At 39.8% G+C, this 18,982-nt stretch overlaps 1 protein-coding gene and 1 long non-coding RNA gene across 7 annotated transcripts in view; one reads left to right on the top strand and one right to left on the bottom strand.

Annotated features, from left to right (window-relative positions):
• LOC138134684 (1-phosphatidylinositol 4,5-bisphosphate phosphodiesterase epsilon-1-like) overlaps positions 1 to 18,982 on the bottom strand; it is a 58,302-nt gene that overhangs the window by 2,952 nt on the left and 36,368 nt on the right. For 5 of the 6 annotated variants that reach the window (XM_069053086.1, XM_069053089.1, XM_069053088.1 and 2 more), the window contains 14 exons: positions 16,851 to 16,984; positions 13,711 to 13,842; positions 10,034 to 10,179; positions 7,108 to 7,405; positions 6,852 to 7,030; positions 6,544 to 6,727; positions 4,491 to 4,783; positions 2,198 to 2,395; positions 1,881 to 2,034; positions 1,695 to 1,829; positions 1,453 to 1,649; positions 919 to 1,387; positions 237 to 862; positions 51 to 184 (listed from right to left, as the gene is read on the bottom strand). In XM_069053086.1, the coding sequence (XP_068909187.1) occupies positions 51 to 184; positions 237 to 862; positions 919 to 1,387; positions 1,453 to 1,649; positions 1,695 to 1,829; positions 1,881 to 2,034; positions 2,198 to 2,395; positions 4,491 to 4,783; positions 6,544 to 6,727; positions 6,852 to 7,030; positions 7,108 to 7,405; positions 10,034 to 10,179; positions 13,711 to 13,842; positions 16,851 to 16,984 (3,279 nt within the window). The remainder of the gene's footprint in view (positions 1 to 50; positions 185 to 236; positions 863 to 918; positions 1,388 to 1,452; positions 1,650 to 1,694; positions 1,830 to 1,880; positions 2,035 to 2,197; positions 2,396 to 4,490; positions 4,784 to 6,543; positions 6,728 to 6,851; positions 7,031 to 7,107; positions 7,406 to 10,033; positions 10,180 to 13,710; positions 13,843 to 16,850; positions 16,985 to 18,982) is intronic. The other variant, XM_069053090.1, reaches the window with a different exon arrangement.
• Positions 2,390 to 3,277, top strand: LOC138134686 (uncharacterized). Its single transcript, XR_011160800.1, has 2 exons — positions 2,390 to 3,019; positions 3,091 to 3,277. It is a non-coding gene; the product is annotated as an uncharacterized lncRNA (long non-coding RNA).

Genomic DNA, 18,982 nt, shown 5'->3' on the forward strand with positions numbered 1-18,982 from the left:
AAGTGAGATTCGCCTTTCAGCACATTTTACGGTGGTTTTTAAAGTCTCACCGTCAATATTGTCTTCGTCATCTTCATCCTCGTAGTCGTCGTCACTGAAATCGTCATTGAAGGAACTACTGCTGGTGTTGCTTATTATCGAACTTGTCCGACCAGGCACGGAATGCCTTATCCCCGAACCGGGCCTGCAACCATCACAATTAGAGCTAACTCGTTGTTAATTTTCGCACGTCTTACCTGCCAGGCGTGGACATCGCTGTAAAACTTAACGGCGCAGGCACTTCCATTATTAACTTCTTATTTTTTATTAGAATTCTATTTCTTAATTGTTCTGGTGAAGGCAACGACGGTTCATCACTGTAGTCAGTTTCAAACAAGAAATTTGTAACCAACTTCTCTCCGAAGACCCTCTGGAACACGTGGGCCATCCTGGTCTGCTGCTGGAGCGAGCAGTGGTTCTCGATCGACAGGATCACCGGATAGGGCGACGTGACGAAGGCGTTCCTATCGATCGTCTCCACCACCGCGTTGAAAGGTATCTTGGTGGTGAACGTGTGTCCGTGATAGATCATCGGGAAACCGTCGTCGCCGTCCCAGCAGTCCAGTTCGACGCATCTGCATCCGGTCAAGAGGACCTGGCTGTACAGCTCCACCGAAGACTCGCCTTTCAGCTGGTGTCCGGTGAGGTAAGTGTTGTGGGAGGATGCCACGTAGTAAGTCGACATCGGCCTGCACATCTCGCTCTCGTTAGGAACTTCGCGTTCGTTGACGAAGGCGTAGTTGTCCTTGTCCATCAGGTATCTGGCGAAACCCTCGAAGGACAGGCAGTTCTGGGCCCTCAAGGTGGCGTCCGATTCGTGTCTCTGCAAGTACGACCGACCACCCTCAAAACGGATCGACCTTCCCCCGACCGACTTACGTGTATGAGTGCCTTCACCTGTTCCTCCGTCCAGACCTCCATCTGTCTGGTCTCCAGGAATTTCGTGAACGTGGACATCGTGATCACTTGCGAATTGTTGGTGTCGATTCCGGCGCAGTTCGTGAAGATGCTCGCCGCGGCGATCGCGTCGAATATTTTCTTTTGGGAATTGACGACGGATCCGTCGAGTTCGGCTCGGCTGTTTCTCGTCAACAGTCCCAGTTTTTGTAATTTTTTCAATTCTACTTTTGTTTTGACACCGTTTACTTTTGTCGAGGTATTCACAGCCATGCTTCGATAAGATATTGCTAATTGTTCGAAGAGATCTCTTAAATCTTTCCGAATTAATAAACTAAACGAACGAAAAAGAGTCACGAAATCTACAAAGTCTAATTGAGTATCGTAAAGGATTGAGCCTACTCGCGGATGTCTTCCGTGCCACAGATGTTCGCTCGAGCCGTGTCTGTCTCTGTTCGCAAAACAACACAACGACACAAAACGATCACTCAAAATTCTCACGTTTCCGATTCTCACCTGTCGAATTTTGGTTGTGACGAATTGTATGCCAGTTGGCCGAGACTGTGATGTCTGGAGACGTCGTGTTGATGGTCGGGAAACGTCGTCGGTGTAGACTGACGATGGTGTGTCGGATTTCTCCAGTAACTGCTCTCCATGCACATGGTCGTCGGTTCGACAAACTGACTCCTCAAGCTGCGATCCTGCAACAAACTCTACAACAATAAGAAATATTAAATCGACCGGACGTGTCTCATTACTTTGAACGTTTGATTGCTGAGAAGCTGTTTCTTCTTGATCTTCATCGACACTTCCCTTCTGAGGGCTCCTGACGGTTCTCCGGCTTGATTGGTACCTGTCATACCAGCGAGAGACCAGTCTCTACCCCCGAAAGACTGTCAAGAATCAACGTGAAACGAGAAACACACCGAAAACGTTTTATTTACCCTAATGGCGTCTGCGGCTAAGGGCCCGCAACAGTAGCCGTCTTCGTGATACAGTTGCATGTATTGCTCTCGTAACCACAGGAGTCTTCTATCGGACAAAGTGTTTTGTCGCGACAGCCCACGAATCAGCCAACACAAACCGCTGAACCACACCCTGAGGCCAAACAAATCATTCGCTCAACAGAAACATTACAAACGAGGTATTTTCAAGTCGTCGAACTGTCTCAAAACAAAATGCAAATGTTATCTTTTGAAAAAGTCTCGGCTGCGACCTGAGCGAGTTGTTCGTGCAATTTACAAATGGAAATGTTGCTGACCTGCAGATTGCCGATGGACAAACGATATAGAGAAGTCTGTTGTCGCTCAATCCGTATCCGTAGAGTATCGTGAGGGCGCATTCGTTTCCCGGTTCGTGAATGAGGCCGTACCTTCGCGCCACCGTCGCAAGTTCCGAATCTCTTTCGGAATCTCGTCCTCCCAGATGAACTTCTTTTACTGCCATCAAATCCAAAAATCTGAAAATCAACCATAGTTTCTGTCATCGGACAGTCCTTGACATGTCTTAAAATGATCATTTTATTGACATTTTGAACTGTCATCGCATTTAAAAATGTCAAGGTCATTTAACGTCCAACGCCATTGGTTCATTTATTGGTTGGTCCGAGCCAGCGAACAATCGAAGCGCGAATTGTCTGTCAAAATAGTTAGGTTATCGCGTCTTATTTTAATATCGATAAAACTAAAATAATCATGGAAAAAGAGGCTATTTTGGAAAGGGAAAAAATCGTCCGAGAAACAGTCGGGGAACACAGCGTCCGCGAACTGAAAAACGAAGTGTCAAGCCTGTCCCGCGAACTGGAGAAGTGCCAGATTAAATTCGTACGGCTGAATCAACAAGAGGAAGTCCACAGGAAACAAGAAATGTTCCTGAAGAAACGGGCGCACGATTTAAACGAAACTCTTATCACCGAACAAATGACACTGGATAACGTACGGCGTCAAGCTGAAAAACACGTAGAAGATTTCATATGTAGAATAAATTGCGCTTTGGAAAAGAACAAGCACACGTTCGAGACAAACGGAGAGGAGATCGCGGAGAAACGTAAGAGACGACAAGAGATCGAGAAACGGAGGAAAAGGTATTTTCAATTGAAAGGGGAACTTGGGGCTCTGCTTCTATATAAGGAATACCAGGAGTGTGTAATTTCAGAAATAGAACGGGCGGAGAGCAATAACGCAGCCCAAGAGTAAATTATGGTTGTTCATCGTTTTGTTATTTAAACGGCGACACAGTTTAAGCCCCAACAGTTTTTGTCGTGTTATTTGTGTCTTGTCAAGTTTTTGTTACTGTTCATTCACATTCGTTTTTGTATTTTAAAAAGACAAAATATGAGATAGGTATAACAACAGTTTTTTTTTTAATTACTGTAAAATCCATTCATGTTGTTTTGGCATAATGGGAGGCCATGGAAATTTTGCACTTAATTTGGTCTGTTGAATTAGGTTATGTTTTTCTAACATTGAGGTGATAAATAACGTCAATGTCTAGTGCATTGTTGTCAGTTTTACTAGTTTGCAATAGAAGAATGAATACTGAGAGATCGCGGAAAATTCAGCAACATGTACAATCGCGGCCATCCAAAAGTGAACGATAGCTTGCGAAAATTTCCGTATTTTTCGTTAGATTAAATCAGGCTGTATTCATTGGCGTTCGTGCAGCAGGCGTTACTATTTTAATAATAAAAAGTTGTATTAAATATTTTTTAATAAAAATGAGACTGAGAAGTAATTAATACATTATTAAAGTTCTTGCCAACCCCACTTTATATTGAAGATGCAAGTCTTACTGCAATGTAATTTTCTCCCCACAGCAGCCAACGACCAATTTTCTTCTAGCTTTGCAATAGCCGTAGCTGTCTGCATCGGAGTGAGATGTGGCATTAAAAAAAAAATAGTTTCAATAATTTTTTTAACGCTTGTGTCAAACTTTGACATTTTAGGACGCCTATGATTTAAAGTAAAAATCAAACTATAAAAAAAAAACGTTCACTTTTGGATGGCCGCGATAGTACCTACGGTTGGCTTCAAAAAAAACGGGAACTGTCAGATAAAGTTCTGTCAGATTTTATTAAATTTTTATAGTTTGAAACGGCCTTTTAGAGTTTAGGTTAAAAAACTGCACTTATATGACAGAAATACTACTGTCAAACGGACACAAACTGACATAAATTGACAAATTAAATTTCCAATTCACATTAGGTCAGATTTCAAATCCCGTTTTTTTTTAAGCCAACTGTAGATATTCATTTTGACAGGTCCACATGTCAGGCACTTCAGTCCTTCAGTGACAGAAATCAAACAGTGTGTCCAACGTTAAAAAAATAAATCATGGCCTCCCATTATGCCAAAACAACGTGAACATTGAACCGTGTTTATTACCGCAACAGTCGGTCTTTCTGCAAGGGTGGCATGTGATAATGTATTCTGGAGGTGGCGATAATTCTTCATTTAGTGTGAGAATTTCGCTAACCCTCCCTCTAGAGCGCTTCTAATTACACCCGGAATCCCTTCCCGAATGGGACAAAACGGGGGAATGAGTGCGTGCCTTACCCGTCGTCCAGCGTCGTACCGGTGGATTGTTCCCCGGAAGCTTGCAGTGCCAGTTTGGTGAGTAGGCCCGGAGCCAGCGTCTCTTCGGGATTAAAAGACAGATTGAAGTCAGTCGAAAACGGATCAGAGTCGTTTGTGTTGCCAGCCTTCAGGCCGCTCCAGCTGGGACGCACCCACGTCAGCGTCGTCGACGACCGATCCAGCCTCAGGTAGAGGAGGACGCCGCGGAGGCCGGGCGGAGAAGGTCCTTCCACGCCCTCCCACAGGACGGCGGTGCTCCCGTGGTGGAGTATCTGAAACGAACGAAGGCGGACGTGCATGAAGGCTCGTCGAGGCGGCACACGCGACTCCCCGCCGAGTGCCGCGGGACCGGGAATTAGGTCAAGGTCATTTGTGCTGGTGCAGAAAAGTGCTGTCGACGCTCGCCGCCGAATACGCGGAAAACCGGAGGCGGTTAGCGACGCGCGTCTCGAGGGTTACCGATTTTTGTGCAACGGAAAATGAGCAAAAAACATGCAAATTAACCAAAGAAGAAAGATTTGTTTTCCGGAGCGAAATTAGGATTTAAGATGATGCATTAAACATGTACTGCCAGCTCAAGTTTTAATGACATGTACTCGTACTAATTCCGTTCGTTTAAAGAAAAAATAATATGATACGCGAAGATGTGGAAAGTGATAATCGAAAGTATCGGGCCTTCAAATAAATATATATTTAGAGTAGGCGTATAGTTGAATTTTTTTAATAAACAATTGTCAAAACGTTGTCTTGTTGGTATGAGCCAAACTGTGATTTTCATGATAATACAATTGGTCACATTGAGTGTCAACATTTTTTTATGTAACTGAGCCTGCGCCCTAACGAGCGAGAGTTTATTTCAAATTCGAAAAGGTTTCTCCTGATTTCTCATTAAATTTGTTTTGAAAATGAATTCACGGAAGAAAGGTACGGTCGGTGGACAAATAAAACTGGGACACTTAAAATTTAATCTGTGTAAATCAGACCATTGAATTATCAATATATCTGTCAGTGTCTATATAATATGTCATACCAAAGTTAACCTACGGGGTGATCAAATAGGACTGTTTAAGTTGGTAACACTGAATTGTATTTTAAATCGTATAACAGGAGTAACTTTCGGTTGTTGATGGCTTTTCGTTGTTAATGCTATACCTACATCAGATATTTGTCAAATAAACCAACAAAACATATCCGGTTGCAGTGTTATAAATAACCGAATTAAAAAATTTTCTTAATTGTACTGCCAACTTAAACAGTCCTTCTTGATCACCCGGTATTTGTCATAAAGCCGTAATTAAACGATGCAAATTTGTAAATTTTGACTTATGTGATTGTCATTTTTGTCCCAGTTTTATTTGTCCATCGACTGTACGAGAAGTGAAGTGAACATAACCTTAACCATGATTTGGTGTCAAATTGTTATACAGCTGGTCCATATGTCCAAATTTTAGGGTGGTACAGTATGGTTTTTTACTTCATTTTGACACTGACAATTGTTTATTAAAAAAATTTCACTATAGGTGACATTCTAATTCTGTTAACAGTGTAAAGTAATTTTTGTAGATAACCAATTATTCTCCGGAGTTACACAGGTTACATAGTAAGCTTTTTCCCAATTTCATATTGTCATATTCCGTGGAGGGGGAATAGGGAGAATGCACTACAAAAATTAAAAATATTTTCTAACCTAATTTTATTTCGTTAAAATGTCAGACGTTTCTTGTGTCATTTTCTACGCTGGAAAATTGTTGCAAACAATTGAATTTCCATTGGTTGCTCTAAATATAAAATTATTTGAAGGCCCGTTATAAAAGACATAAATAAATGAACATGAACAAAATAATAAGACAATTTTAAACGCCGGGACATTAACAGTTGAGTTGGCTGCACACATTATAGCGGAGGGGTGGTGTCCGTTGAAATTTAGTGACCTGGCGCATCCACCATAATTAAATTCCGGTAAAATTCGGAATTTAGGCGGTGTGCATGCTTCCCATTCGACGTGATCGATAAGAGTATTTTTCTGACGTACCTGCATGACGTGTTGGTCAATTTTCGTGAGCGGAGACGACAGACAAACGAAACTGACACCGTGATCGTGAACGAGCGGTTGTACAGGATGATAGTCATCTACATCACAGTCATATTCAGCGTCTAATTCAGTTCTTTGTGGGGGTGCAGCTGCTAAAACGCGCTGCTCATTTACAGTCGACGACCTGAAAAATCAACAAGGTTCCATTCAGAACTCCGAGGAGTCTTTCAAAGAATTTCTTTTCTTTAGATTTGAAACTTGCTCGACGAGAATCTCTGCGAATGGACGTTTTTTAATTTTGCACTCACTTAAGATATTCGATGAGACTAACGGTAGGTGAAAGACGATTGCGGGTATGGTAATGTTGATGACAGAGGGAGATGTGGTCCATTACGGCTTGCGTTCGATATATTTTTTCTAAATTGATGAGTCCGCCGGGGCCAATTTTCGTGAAATGATGGTCTTCCCCATTGTAATCTGATATGAACTGCAAGATAAGCGCAATCAGGAGCGGTTCGATCGTCACCGAGTTCGAACTTGAAACACAGACTTCTTCTCACCTACCACTTGTCTTTGCTGTTGCTGTTGGTCCCGATCTCTGCGCGTGTCCATCTTCGGTTGTTTCGGCGGCGCTTCCGAGCCCGCAGCAGGATCGTGTCCGGCGGGTCCCGACGCCAGGATCTCCCGCAGTTCCCTGAGGAAGGCCCCGAAGAACGGCACCACCGGACATTCGGCCATGGCCAAGGCCCTGCTTAAGGCACGATCATACTCCGCAGAGAGGAGCGCCGCCGATAGGAAGTCCAACACCGGCAACGTCTCTTTCTCCGTGATGGACAGCCAGAACGGCTTGAGTTTGTTGGACCTGCAGATAAAGAAAAAAAACCGTCTCAGATCGCGTACAGATTCGACATGGGAACGACGTGGACGACGTGAGCCGCGGCGGAGCTTGTGCGACGTAAAAGCAAGTAGTTTCCGCCGGCCTACAACTCTTTATTATCCGCTGGAGGCCGAAAGAAACCCCTGCTCTCGCGCCGCCGACCGCCGCCAACTTTTCCCATTACGTCGAACGACGTTAATGTCGCCTCTTGCAGGAAATGGTCTCCGATTTATGCACGGCGGGGCGTCGAACGGCTCCCGTTAACAAGGCGATGATGCTTTAACGCCCCCCGTCCCGAAAAATGCCACTTCCCTTTCATTAATACTAATAACAATACGTACAGCTAAGGGATGATCTTCGCTGTCGCTGCGGTGACGTTTTCAAATCGGCGAGTTGTACACGAAGCTCTACCATGTAATCTGACATCGTAATCCGACACCAACTGGCGAATTGTCATTCACATAAGTATTACACTTGTCAACAGAAGCATCGCTAATCCGAGCTGAATTTTCACCGAGGGCTGTGAGTTTCGCACAACTTCAAAATTCCTTCGGTGATAAACATCTCTAATTCGTGTTCCTCCCGTGTGTGCAAAATTATTTCAAATTCCACCGTTTCCTCGGTACGAAATATTTTATGAAAGCTCTCGTGTTTAGCTCGGAAACGAATGACTGTGGTTTCTTCGCCGTACGAAGGCGTCCGGTATGATGTACCCACCTACCCACCTACCCACCTAACTCATCAAATCTAAAATATAAGGTCGGTGGAAGACCACAGTTTTCGGAACTGAAACCGACTCGTTAGGACGAACGGGAATCACGTATTCATGTATTGTACCATCCACAACGGAAAATATCGATTGTGTTCAGAGGAACAGATCGGCGAGAGGAAACTGTATTTTGTAGGTAATAGGGACATGATAACAAAAGCCACCCTACATAATTCAATCGTACGGCATTAAATTAATAACAATGACCGAAATCATTTAATTATTGATGAAATGGGTACAGCCAAGGTAGTCCAAATTTAATAAGGCTTCCCCATCGCTCTCTATTAATACGGTCTGCAAAGCACATCTTCATAGGAAATTACCGGATGAAAGGCGAGGGCGGTGACTTTTCCCCTTTATTTTGTCGGAATCGTTTTATTTCGCACTTAACAATCGAACGAAACGTTCGATCGTAAAACAATAAGAGTACATCCCTGCAACGGTGCACGTTAATGTACGAGTACCAGTATTTCCCTCCTGCAACGAAAGCTCTAGAATAATTTAGCTCCGAGTTATGGTCAGATTTATAGTAATAACCTGAGGTAATCCGAGCCATTGTATTCTCAACAATATTATCAAGATACTCGAGGGAACTTAATGTCTTCAGGTCAGTTTATGCGGTTCCGGCTTGATTCTGACCTGCTCGGGGTCCACTGAAAAATTGCCAAACTGAAAAACGATCCGTTCGAAAAAATTTCAGCCCGTTCGGTGATTTTTTTCACGCGTGCAAATACAAAGCATCCGGAATGGGACACGTTTTATTGCCCTTCCATTTATCAAGCTGAAAAGTAACGTCGGTGGTGAAAGAAAATCTCGCTGAAAAATTGTCACCTTTGACGTAATATTTTATCAAAAAACATTGTAAAACAACGAATCGATAATAATTTAGACGAGTTAGTTTGTTCTAATCTGACAAGTGGCAGCTGTCGATTCCTGCAACTATAATATCGTTGTGTTGTTTAGCAGCGAATTTTAAATGACACGGTTTTGACAATGACGTCCGTCCGAATCAATCTGCGAGTCGACTCTTGCTTTCCGTTACCGCTCAGTTTCCAAATTTATTTGATCAGGCTGTACATTTTTATGTGAGGGTAAATATCACGATTAAATGCCAAACGTCCTTCATCGTTATCACCAAACAATAATATGGCAAAATATTCCGAGCAGACAGACAATAAATTACTGTTAGACAGTGTTTTGATTAGTTGTGCAGTTCGTGATCGATACGCCGTATCGATACAGAAACACGATTAGCTTTACGTTTCAGCTCCCCATCATCCCCTTCAATAACAGAATTCAGGTGCGCAATTCATGATTTTTGAATGGTGGAATTTCGCATCGAAAATATGCGATCCTTGATTTAGAACGAACATGTGCGAGATATTTTCAAAACAATGCACAAGTTTTAGTGTGGAATTGGAATTATTGCGAAACGCGCCGCACGGGATCGATCGTGAATGCAAGATGTGAAAAAAAAAATGACGACGAACACACAGATATTTCTTGTAAATAAAAGGCGACCGATGAATCGTAAAAGACATTTCCATCGCACAATCCGAAATCAATATGGCACTTTCATTCTCGATTTCGTTCGTGTTTTTATGAGGATGATCGTGTTACTAATGAAAGCTCCGTGTATTAGCAATCTAAAGAAAAGGGGGCGGCGAGAACTCGGAATGGTGGACGTGCACAGGAAAAGCATTGCTCGATATCGGAACGCTTTCAGCTCGGACGTAAAATACATAAAGTGTCAATAATGGTTGATTTCGTGGCGGAATTGCAGCGTTGCAACCGGTAAACAAACTTCGACCTGGAAATAACGCTCGGTGCACGCGGGGACTTACTTGAGGCCGGCAATAATCTCCATGGCTCCATTGAAGTTGCCGATGTTCCAGCAGGATAACGCCACTCGAAGGACACACGAAAGAACGGCTCGACGAGCATCGTGCGTGGGCTGGGAGATTATCAGCTGCGTCACCCACGCGCTAACCTAATGCATTCAAAGTGTTAGATTTATCCTGAAAAGGACCGTCGACGGCCAGTTCTGCCGCCGAATGTCCCGCTTTCAGGATGCATTACACGACGAGTTGTGGGACAAGGATTTAAATCTAAATTAAATATTTTAGGCGTCATGGGAATTATTTCTAGCGTGGAATAAACAATGAAAGTGTCAAAGAGAAGATCTCTGTTTTATAATATTTTACAAATTACAGAAACATTTATATGCTCAACAAATGTATATTCGTTTTACATTACATTATTTTGTTTTGATATTAGTTTTTTAACTACGTATTTATTTAACTTGACTATTCACTTGTTAATTAATTTACTGTAATGCCTTCAGATGTGATGAGGTGTTGCTCAAAATTGTTTATGGAAAATTTCAAATACCCTTTCTGTTTGGTCAGTCACTCGGAATCAATTTTCAAGTTATTATTTTTTTAAATCAGAGGTTCCATCTAATACAGGGTGTCTCAGCTAAGACTTTCGAGCCTAATATCTCGGTTATTTGCCAACGGATTTTTATGAAATTTAAAATGCAGATATTTTAGACCGTGAAGGTTCAATTAGTAATAATAAAATTACCTCAAGTTAAAAAATATAATTTTAACACATGTTTCCTTTATCGAAAATTATCCGCGATTATTACAGTTAGATTGTTAAACATTAAAAAATAGGGGTCTACACAAACAATTAAGTAAATCACTTGTCTGATTCAAGGAAAAGATTAGATTTTGTCGTTAAAAATGTAATGTAAAATTTGAAGGTATTTGAGCAAGTTACCTTTTGAAACAATTGATGATTAATTGCCAAGCAACATTTTGTATACCCTTTAAAGTCTGTCAAAATTGGACGCGCTTTATTAGAAACGTCAAATTGTGAAAATTTATTGAAAATACTCTAAAAATAGACTCCAGCGGCAGAAATTTCAATATTGTTGAAAAAGGAAAAAAATTTTGCCTATGGAGAGTGTCGTAAGAACTTCAATGACACAGTATGTTTTCTCGTGGGACACTTTCCAAATGTAGGCTTTACAAAATGTAAGGTTAAGAGAGTCGTCAATTTATTTGAAGACACAGGAAGCGTACGTGAACTAAATTACCTTGCTAAAATATCCCGATCGTGTTTTAGTCCTTTATGGAAGAATTAAAGCATCCAGTATAATAAATGACGTCCAAATGTTGTCTTTAACTTTGTAAGTGTTTGTAAGGTTAGCAAGATAAACGTCAAATATGTCGCCTGCGCTTCTGCGAAAAGGAATGACCAAAATTCTGCAAAATTGGGCGTTTGTTTCATACGCGTCTACGTTTTTGCATTTGCAGCCACGTTTAACACAGTTTTTTGCTTTTTTCTTGCAAACCAGACGTCTTTCAAGGACGAGTTTTACCCTCCAGCATTTTTTATTGATGATCAATTTTTTATGTAAATCTTAATTGATGCAACATTTTAAAAAGGCATGTAAAAATTACGTTTTTAAGACTTGGGTGATTGCATTAATGGGATTTTACTCTTCACCGTCTAAAATATCTGCATTTTAAATTTCACAAAAATCCGCTAAAAAATAACTGAGTTATTAGGCTCGAAAGTCTTAGCTGAGACACCCTGTATACAGGGTGATTCAAGTTTTATTGCCCGAGCGAAAACACCTACTTCAGGAATGATTGTGTATCGCTGTACAGTTGGTTTAAAAAAAAAACGGAAAATGAAATTTGACCTAATGTGAACTGAAAATTTAATTTGTCAATTTATGTCAATTTCTGTCTATTTCACAGTAGTATTTCTGACACATAAGTGCAGTTTTTTAACGTAAATTCTAAAAGGCCGTTTCAGACTATAAAAATTTAATAAAATCTGACAGAACTTTTTCTGACAGTTCCCGTTTTTTTTTGAAGCCAACCGTAGAACATTCTGTAAAAATTTAAACTTTTTTAATGAAACAGGTAAATATTTCTTTTTAATTCAATAATCGCTAGATTAATTGACATAATTTTTCGATGAGAGTTCTTTCAAACATTTAGGAAAAATTTGGTGTCATTGAAATCATGAAAACATCACCGGTTTCCGAAACAAATGAAATTTGACATTAAAGTGTAAGATTTAGCTATGATTTATTATTAAATTGGGCGGTCACTTCCACAAAAGACATTGACATGGCTTGTTTATGGTACCCTTTGGGGACTTAAGAATTACTAGAAAAGTTGTCAACAGATATGTACCCAACAATGAGGTATTTATTTATGACACTGCAGTTGTAAATCTTGGTTTTTACTAATTTTTTAATAGGGTTTATCGTGCGGGTGGTAATACTTGAATCACAAGAGCAGAAAATTGATTGACCTATGTTATTACAAAAAAGGTGCATGGCATCGAGGATTTATTTGTCATTCATTACGGATATTTCTATCGACTAATGAGAATTCCTTTGAAAACACATGTTTTTTATATTCTCATTTATTTTGCTATACGCCCACTTTTTACACGACATTTACGTCGGAATTTGTTCATATTGCATTACGGATTACAAACAGTACTGAAGTAAAGAAGCTGTGAAGTGTTGAAGTTACGACGGAATGCGGTTCAGCCGATAGCCATCCATCCAAATGCTGACCGCACCTGACGTTGCTTAACATCATCGATTATATTGTATTGTTATAAAGTATTACATATTCGATTTCCCTCCACCACCCGGCGGAGGGAAATTATTATTATAACAATATTAATGAATGATTTACAACACTCTGGCAGTAAGTTGTTAATTTAGTGACACCATAAATGGTGTGGTCCAGTTAAAAGAGGCCACAAAGAGTCGGAATTGCTCGTAAGTGGTAGTTTATCGCACACAAATGAATTTTATCGAAGACGAGACAAAGGGAAGTTAAAATATAACTCAATTTCAGGGATATCGTCTGTCATTAGGGATCTCGGTTCTAGGTGGGAAGAGTAAAAAAACGCGATCTTTGAGAGCAGAAGGAGAGCGCCTGAAACGAAAGTTAAGCTCTCGTAAACAGGTCTGCTCCAGGATGGTTTAAGGGTTTCTGGAGAAAACTCCCAAACAAACTGACATATTTTATTATAGAAACGAAAGGATGCCGTGCACTTGAAATTCGAGTGAACATCCCTCGTGATAAAATTTGGAATTATTCACGGTGCCGTTTTATCATGTTAATAAACTCTCGACCAAGGGTTGAATTTAGTGTTTGAGGAAAAATTTATTTGTTGGAGGATATGGCGAAAAATTCGGTGCGCCTCTACCGGAAGGAGTTTCATCATCTCGTACGTCGAGAGGGTACGCACAAAAATACTCCCCAATTTGCATCGACAATTATCCAAAACCATCGAAGAAGTAATCGAAGTCGGAAGCCTTTCGCGTCACTTTTCGACATTCCATCGAAGTAAACGTGTACTTTTTGTCGGTTTGTCTTGGAGGAGTTTTTTCTGACATTTTAAATTAAAAGTGCACGGCTATCCACGTTCAAATGGGATCGGCGTTTTCTTTGTTCGGAATCGAATTTTTTCTTACCTCGTTGAAGCGTTTGATGAGAGTGGCTACAGAAGACCTCGCGGAGGAGTTTCCAGGGAGGGTGTCCGACGACGTGCCCGTGGCTCCCCCAAGGTCCAAGGTCACCTGCCGTAAGTAATCGATCGGTGGAACCTGAAAAGTATCACGCTCAGATGATACAATTTTTTGAACATTTTAATATTGTTGAATCTTGTCAATTCCGACCGTCCACACTGTTCATAAATAAATTCATAAATCATGCATTATACTCGATCAAGTCGATGTTTATTTTGTTATTACAGTTTTTACGAACACATCTGTTAGTTTATTAGGTGAAGCTTTTTAAAGTACAGACACCCTCCTCGTTCCGGAACCCGGGAACCTGCAAGGTACGCCATCTGAACTGTATTTATTTACTGTACGAAATGTTTTCGTTGCGGCTCATTTTGACGTTTACGTTCTTGTTAAAATGATGTTGATAGACATTTTTACGAAATTTAATGACCCCGAAAGAACTACACTTCAAACGAGTAAAAGAAGAAATGTAAATTTACATATTTATTTTTTAAATCATACAAAATGTTTACAAATTTCTTCCTCCGTTGATTCAATTAGTATTCGAGAAGTAAAAGTTTCGCTGAAACTTTCACGAAGGACGGACAGGCAGCTGAAATAGATATGTTTAATCTGGAGGGCAACTGTGTTTCTCTGGTGGATTTTGTTTAAATATTTAAAAAATCCGCTTAAAGAAGGGAAAACGCAAGACGTAAGATGGAATGGTCTTGGATGCTTTCCAGGCGAATTACTGATAAAAGCAATTTAATTTTTATGGAATTCTTGTTGTGGTCTTTGTACACTTCTTAATGCGACACGAGCTCGGTTAAAAATTTAAAATGCCAGAGGTAATAAATACACAACGAAATATTCTTTGTAATGTTCTGTTTTTAATGTACCTGTACCCGTGATCAAGAGTTGATAAAAAGTCATTAATATATGTAGTTTATTACGTGACTGTTAAAACCTTGTTTACCTGCATTAGTTCGAATATTCAGCGTGGATAATGTATGGAAATATATATGTTTACAGTCACAATTAGTGTTTGAAATAAACATCACCAGTCAATACTGTCAGTGTGCTCGTCGTTTAACAATTTCTGATTTGAACGTTAAATTATTCAGGAATCTATAGGGAACTATTTGTGACAGATTATTTTCTTTCTGTATGTATCTAACTGCACTGACGTCACACATTTTCCTGAAGTAATAGCAACGGTCCGATAAATCTCAGACCCTGGGGCGTCATTGACCTTTATTACAAATTCATGTAACAATAGGGAAAGTCCTTTAAACCGTACCTCACGACTAAGCAACTAAATGGGATTTTACATTTTAATACACAATTACTGCATTTGAGAAACGTCGGCCTAAATCATACATGTATTATGTATATTTAGATTATATGTATACAGGTTATTTCACGAGTGATAATGAGCCAGAGGGAATTGAAAATGCAACACACAATACATTTCCAAAGTTAACGGGGATATTTGTTTTTTCATTTAAAAATAGTACCGAGCGATCATTTAAAAAATAAATCGAGTTTGCTTTGGAGCCTATGCTATAGCATGGGTTGCCATAGGTAACACGCCGACTCGATTTATTTTTTAATTGATCGCACCGTATATTGTTATACGAGTTGCACAAGACAGTCTATTGTCGAACAAGAGGGTTTAGAGTACGATGAACGCAGTGAAGAGTGCTCTAAAGGAACGCGTTCAACAACATGTCTCGTGAAACGAGTGTAACATGGTATTTTTTCTACTTCGGCTTCATTACTTTAATTTTTTTAAATATAAAATAATTATCTAGTGACTTTTATTTTAATGGAATTGGGTTGGTATTGACGAAGCAATGTCATTTTAATGGAATTGGGTTGGTATTGACGAAGCAATGTCATTTCATTGAAAATTAAATTTCAAATTGTCTCTCAATAGATTATTTTGATCCAAAACATGGATTCAGGTTTAAATGACATCACATTTAACACTGCAATTTACTATTAATACCAACCCCACATTCAAGAATCACTAGAAACGATGCGCTATAAAATTAATCTTTGTGAAACTCTTTTCGGTGTCACAAAATGCTCGTTATGACACCGAAGTAGAAAAACATAGTTAGCTGTGCAGTTTCGTAAATTTTGACATAAACGTCATTCGCTTGGTTAAATGAAATTGTGAAAAAACGAAGAGTTTTTAGGAAAAGGTTTATTGTCTGTATAAACGCGCAAAGGCAGGAATCGGGAATCATGTCTGTTTTCTCATCGTTCGATACATTTTATTAATCGTCTTATTTTTAACTTGTTCGTAAATGTCAGTTGTAACAAATAAAATTATTGGAAGCAAAGCCATCATGGATTCATTATTTCATTTTAAAACAATACGATATTTAAAAGGGCTACTATTCCGGCCAAAAAATTTCGTCCACCCTTTTTCGGTCATTTTACAAACATTGCCTGTAGTTTAACCTTTATTGTCATTATGATTGACGTTTGCAAATTAAAATTTGAAATTTATTACTGTCACCCATAAGAACATAGACACAATTTGATTGACACATGTCAACATGTGAAGTGAGGTTATTCGTTCCTAAAGGCTGCTTTACCATATGTGAGTGCAGTGGAATGACAGTTGTGGACGAATTTTTTTGTCCGTTAAATTTGGAAATGAATTGTGGGTTGCTTTTCAATACCGCCGGGCTCATTGTCACTCGTGAAATACCTTGTATAATTCTTGCACACAACTAAATCAATAAACTTCTTATTCTTATTATTTATTGCAACAATTTGCAGCAGACGAAATCGCCAATGGCACTCTCTATTTATGAAGATCTTGGTGCCAAATGGCAACATTTATATATGTCCGATTATTTTACGACCGACTAAATATTTGCAGGGCGATAATTTTAACAGAGAAAGAAGCCAAACATGTTGGAAACCGAAACATTTCGACGCTGTGTTTTACAAGTTCTGCAGTGTCTGCACATTATTAAATTGTAAAGTTGTTCAAGTTGTCGCATTTATTTTCCTTTCGAGACAACGTTAACAGTTTTTGCAGCGACAAAAACCGTCCAATTTCTTGTCGGATTATTTTGTGACGTTACCTGATAGAACAGTTGATACTCGGTGTCGGCCAGGCGCAGAGCAACCTCTTCAGGGAAGTGGAGCAGCTCCTGCAACTCCTCCAGCTCTGCGCAGTAACTTGTCTGCGCTGCGAGAGGAATCCTCTTCTCCAGCTCTGCAACAGGAATCACCACTGGTTAAACGGGAAGCGCAAGAAATCCCGTTTGAAGAACTGGGCGTGATCGCGCCGACCTTGAACTAGATAGTCCTGGAGGACTGACGGGGTGGAAAGGGGTCGAAACCCTCGCATTCCACGTCGTGATGAATATGCAACCGGTCCCGTTTAGTTTACATTACGAAACCTCCATTGTTTATTGCGTTTTAATGGTGGGTTAGAGGAGGACGGAACGTCTGGAGCCAAATCAGGACTCGCACCGGCATAATGGGGCTTCCCTTTAACACTATCACTACCGGCTCTTGTGTACGGCGTTTTAGCGAGCGCTTAAATCAACATTTTCGAAAGGATAATACACAAAGGATTAAGGGAGGAACACAACAACCCTTATTTACGAATCGCCAGATCAGCGGATGCGGGAAAAGGGGATTTCATTCAGTTTTTCGCTCGGCATTCGGGGATAATAAAAAAACACGAGGGCGCCATCAAAAATTCAAAAGCGATCAGCGACAAAATCTCCAGAGCCGAATCGATGCCGACCTGCACCACTGTTCGTGCATGAAAGTTAATTTCGTAAATTAACGCTTTCGGAAGTTATGTTTTTCTTGATCTCTTCAGTTTTAACAAAGTAGTTCACAAATTTACGGCGAATCACTAATTCATTCCGTAGTTTGTCACGAGCGCGATATAAAACTTTTACGGCCATTGAATAAAGCAATAGGTCTCGTTTAAATAAGTAATTTGCATGAAAATTTGAGCAGGTCATTAACTGTAACGGTCGGAAAAGTTATAATAATTAAAGAGTTAACGAAAGTGTCTTTTGATAAATCGGATCGAGATGGTTCTAGGCCGAGTTGCATTTCCAGAATAGTTAATATTTTATGGTTTAAGTATTAAACCTGTCGGATTCTCGTCTCATGAATACTAAACATCAGCCAAAAGCTTTACTAATTTAACTCTGCTAGGAAGTTATGCCGTACAGAATTTGAATGGTCCGGCTTTAAATCGACAAACTTGAAAATTTACAAGAGCGTGCACTGAATTTCACACCAATTTTTTTGCATCCCCCGGTTTTTATTTTCGTTCGTGAAAACTTTCAGTTTTATTATTTCGCTTTTTCACGTTGTTAATCGGTTTGCAGAGAAATATGAATGCGCAATTTCTAAACAACGAAACAAATTTCTTTTACTGTTGACACCTTCGGCTAAGAAGCGGCACTGAAAACTTCAAATCCAAGTCGTGTTTGATTTTTTTATGTTTCGTTGTGGAAGAGACGTCGGTGCCACACCCTGAACGTTTGATTTTAAATTTATCAAAGCTGGAGAAATGTTGCGAACTTTGTGAGTATCTACATGAGATAAGCATTCGGCAATTCAATTGAAAACGGCTAACAAAGTTAGCAACTTCAATCAACATCGGCTTTTGCTGCTAATAATGACTTTGAATGGAATTTTCGCGGCGAAGCAAAATAATGATGTTAGCGAGTTCACTCACAGATTCAGACAAAAAACATATCTAGACATTCAAATTGAACTATCCTTTTCACAAAATTTCACAGAATGATTTTTTTCTACTCCTATTATATAATACTGTAATTATTAAAGTGTTTTTTTTATTAGATAACAGGATTCATTAGTCATTACCACGCCCCGTTGAATAATAATTTTAAAACTCACCGCAAATATCATAGCAACTAGTTTATGAAGTCCAATTGCAAATTTTAATGCAATGGGTATAAAGTATACAAAGTAATAATTTTAAAATTTCAGTTTGTCTAATAATGAAACTTATTTATCAATTCCTTTTCATGTAAAATACATAATATAGTATTCTATTCGCAGATAACGGCTGCCATTACTCGCTCTGGTAAATTACGCCACTCGCCCGCGACTCGTGACACAAAATCATCCCCACGAGTACCTAATAGCCATCATTATTCGCTCATTAAATAATATACTGTTAACAACAGACCGACAATTTTAAAACCGACTATTATTA

The sequence above is a fragment of the Tenebrio molitor genome, chromosome 7 (assembly GCF_963966145.1).
Source record: "Tenebrio molitor chromosome 7, icTenMoli1.1, whole genome shotgun sequence".
NCBI classification, from domain to species: Eukaryota; Metazoa; Arthropoda; class Insecta; order Coleoptera; family Tenebrionidae; genus Tenebrio; species Tenebrio molitor.